Source organism: Montipora foliosa, chromosome 4 (genome assembly GCF_036669935.1).
Source record: "Montipora foliosa isolate CH-2021 chromosome 4, ASM3666993v2, whole genome shotgun sequence".
Taxonomy (NCBI): domain Eukaryota; kingdom Metazoa; phylum Cnidaria; class Anthozoa; order Scleractinia; family Acroporidae; genus Montipora; species Montipora foliosa.
Window position 1 is genome coordinate 36,821,593 of NC_090872.1, and position 2,500 is coordinate 36,824,092.

General features: G+C 40.3%; 1 protein-coding gene across 1 annotated transcript in view; it reads right to left on the bottom strand.

Annotated features, from left to right (window-relative positions):
• Positions 1 to 1,471: 1,471 nt before the first annotated feature.
• The window catches only part of LOC138001284 (allene oxide synthase-lipoxygenase protein-like), a 47,326-nt gene continuing 46,297 nt past the window's right edge, over positions 1,472 to 2,500 (bottom strand). The window contains exon 11 of the mRNA XM_068847938.1: positions 1,472 to 1,986. Within this exon, the coding sequence (XP_068704039.1) occupies positions 1,807 to 1,986 (180 nt within the window). The 3' untranslated portion in view covers positions 1,472 to 1,806. The remainder of the gene's footprint in view (positions 1,987 to 2,500) is intronic.

Consider the following 2,500-nt stretch of genomic DNA (forward strand, 5'->3'; position numbering starts at 1 on the left):
CAAGGTAACTAATTAGCAACAGCAGTACATTCCCATAAAAACCGCAGGCTTGAAGTTTCATGATAACTCAAAACTTCATGATCTACTGAATCAAACGCCTTACTGGCGAAAGTCGATAAAGATAACCCCTATGACATTTCCATTGTCAATGTTAAACGTCCAAGTTTCAGTCAAATATAACAAAAGAGATTCAGTAGATATTCCTTTCTTATAACCCCACCAATTTATGTCAAGTACCCTTTACAAGTGACAATCTATATTATGTCCCACCTTATTCCTTGTTTGCAAACAAGCCTATCAAGAATCAATCCCTTCCTCCAGTATATAGCCCCTCATGCAGTGTGTACCTTTGTTAATAATTCATTGGGTTAGAAAAAGATTAAATAGTTTTGTATGTGATTTGTGGTGAGAATTGTGAGGTCAATTTCCCTTTGGAAGCAGAACGGGTGTAATTGTTGGCAATCAAATCTTTTCAATTTGATAGCACGAGTCATTCACCAACAAGCCCGACAAGCTTTGAATGGCTTCCATTTCGAGGCTAAAGCCTGGTTTCCATATGATATGCAACGGTCTGCGAACATCGGAAGCTGTCTGCGTCGGTCTTATCGCTGGCGATCGTAAACACAGGAGGCATTTGTCTCCATATAAATCTGAAGCGATCACAGACAAGCGCACCACTAATCCTCTGCGAAGCGAGGAGAAAAGGGAGCGCACTTACTTCTGAGTCTGATTTGACGTGTTTAAAGGCGAACCGGATAGTGTGTCGCCGAATAGGACGCAGATCATCTCAGACACACTTTCCCATTAAAAATTGTCGTAGTTGGAAGCGTCGTAATGGTCGGGAAAGTAGAATTAGATTCAACTTTCCCGATTACCCAGACCGTGTGCCGCAGATCGCCGGAGACGCCGGGGACAGATGTCTGCGACGTGGCGCAGACCTATCGGCGATCGCGTCGCAGACCGTTGCAGACCATATGGAAACCAGGCTTAACTAGATCAACTTTCCTCCTTAGTGTCAAGAGAGTAGAAAAAGCGGAATGAGAAAGCATTTCCTGTAAAAACATACTCTTTGTACTTGTTTGTAAAATGACCCCTGCCACGGAAAAGAGCAACTTTCAGCTTCGAATGTCGTCCGACTCGCACCTGACCCTCGGCCTTTTCATTTCCGTTTGATCAGCTTTCATGAAGGAACATGTGATAACACATCATCACCTTTATTTAAAACCTCGGATTTACAGAGTAGCTTCCACAAGAGCTAATATCTCCAAAAAAATAATAAAATGAAGAAAACAAACTATCATATACAAGAGTCAAAACACTATTCATTACATAATTATATCACAGCGACATATTGATTGCAGAAAAGAGCTTTGACGGACTTTAGATTTAAATCATTCAAAGATGTTATAGACCTCAATGTGAAATAAACTTGACGATGAAAACAACTGAATAAATACTTGTACTACTTAACTATCTCATCACTTGCAAAAGAATAGTTAGAGATAATAATGCCCTTTCCCCTGTGCAAAATTCCCCGCTCACAAAAACGGAACAAAATAAATGTCAAATTAAAGAAATGAAATAAGCGTTGCACCGAGATCCGGCTAAGCATCTCCGCTTCGGAAAATGATTATCGATGTTAACTCTGCATCTAAGACAGTTGCAAAAGAGGTCTCAAACCCATATCCGAGCTTGAAAACACACGGTTGTTTTTCCCTCTTCGTTTAAATGCCTTAGTGCTCCCCAAACGCGCATGTGAGTTAGATACCATTCACGTAACTCAAAACAAAATTCCTCAAGGTTAAGTTAAATTGCGATGCTGTTTGGCACCCTCTCGGGCAGCAAGTATTCGTATGGAAACTCCAATGATGCATTGCGTTGCTTAATGTCTTCTGAAATTTTTCGGAGAGAAGACTGGAAACGAGAGATAGCACCCTCCACCTCTTCGCCGGTCAGTAGGCTCTGAGAATAGTCACCAATGAAAACCTGCCGGACAAGAAGGGAAAATGAAATAGTCAGGAACGAACTCTCTTTTAGGACAGAAATCTTGTTTTCCACAAGCGTATAACCCAATAGTTAGCATAATGCCTTCGGAATCTTTCTCATAAGATATAATAGTTAACTTTAGGTTTAATTATGTATTCTAAATTGTATATTTATTTTGTAGCCCTTTTTTGGTTTCCCATCTGGTAGTTCGCCCGATGTCCTGTATGATGTTTCCCATATAAGCCTCTGGCTTCGGTAGTTGACTATGTTATCTTAATTTGGGCTTTCTTTCTTGGAATGAATAAATAAATAAATAAACAAATAATTAAATCGTTATGTAGTTTTCCCGAACATTTACCCATTTCCTTCTCGTGATAGATTTTTCTCTGTGTAACGGCAGACGATTTTACTCGTCAATGGGGTCCGCTTTAGGTGTGGATTGGTTAACAACATCTTGGTCAACTTTAAACTATGTCGCCTCTCACCCATTCCCTCCTTATGGTGAGAATTCACC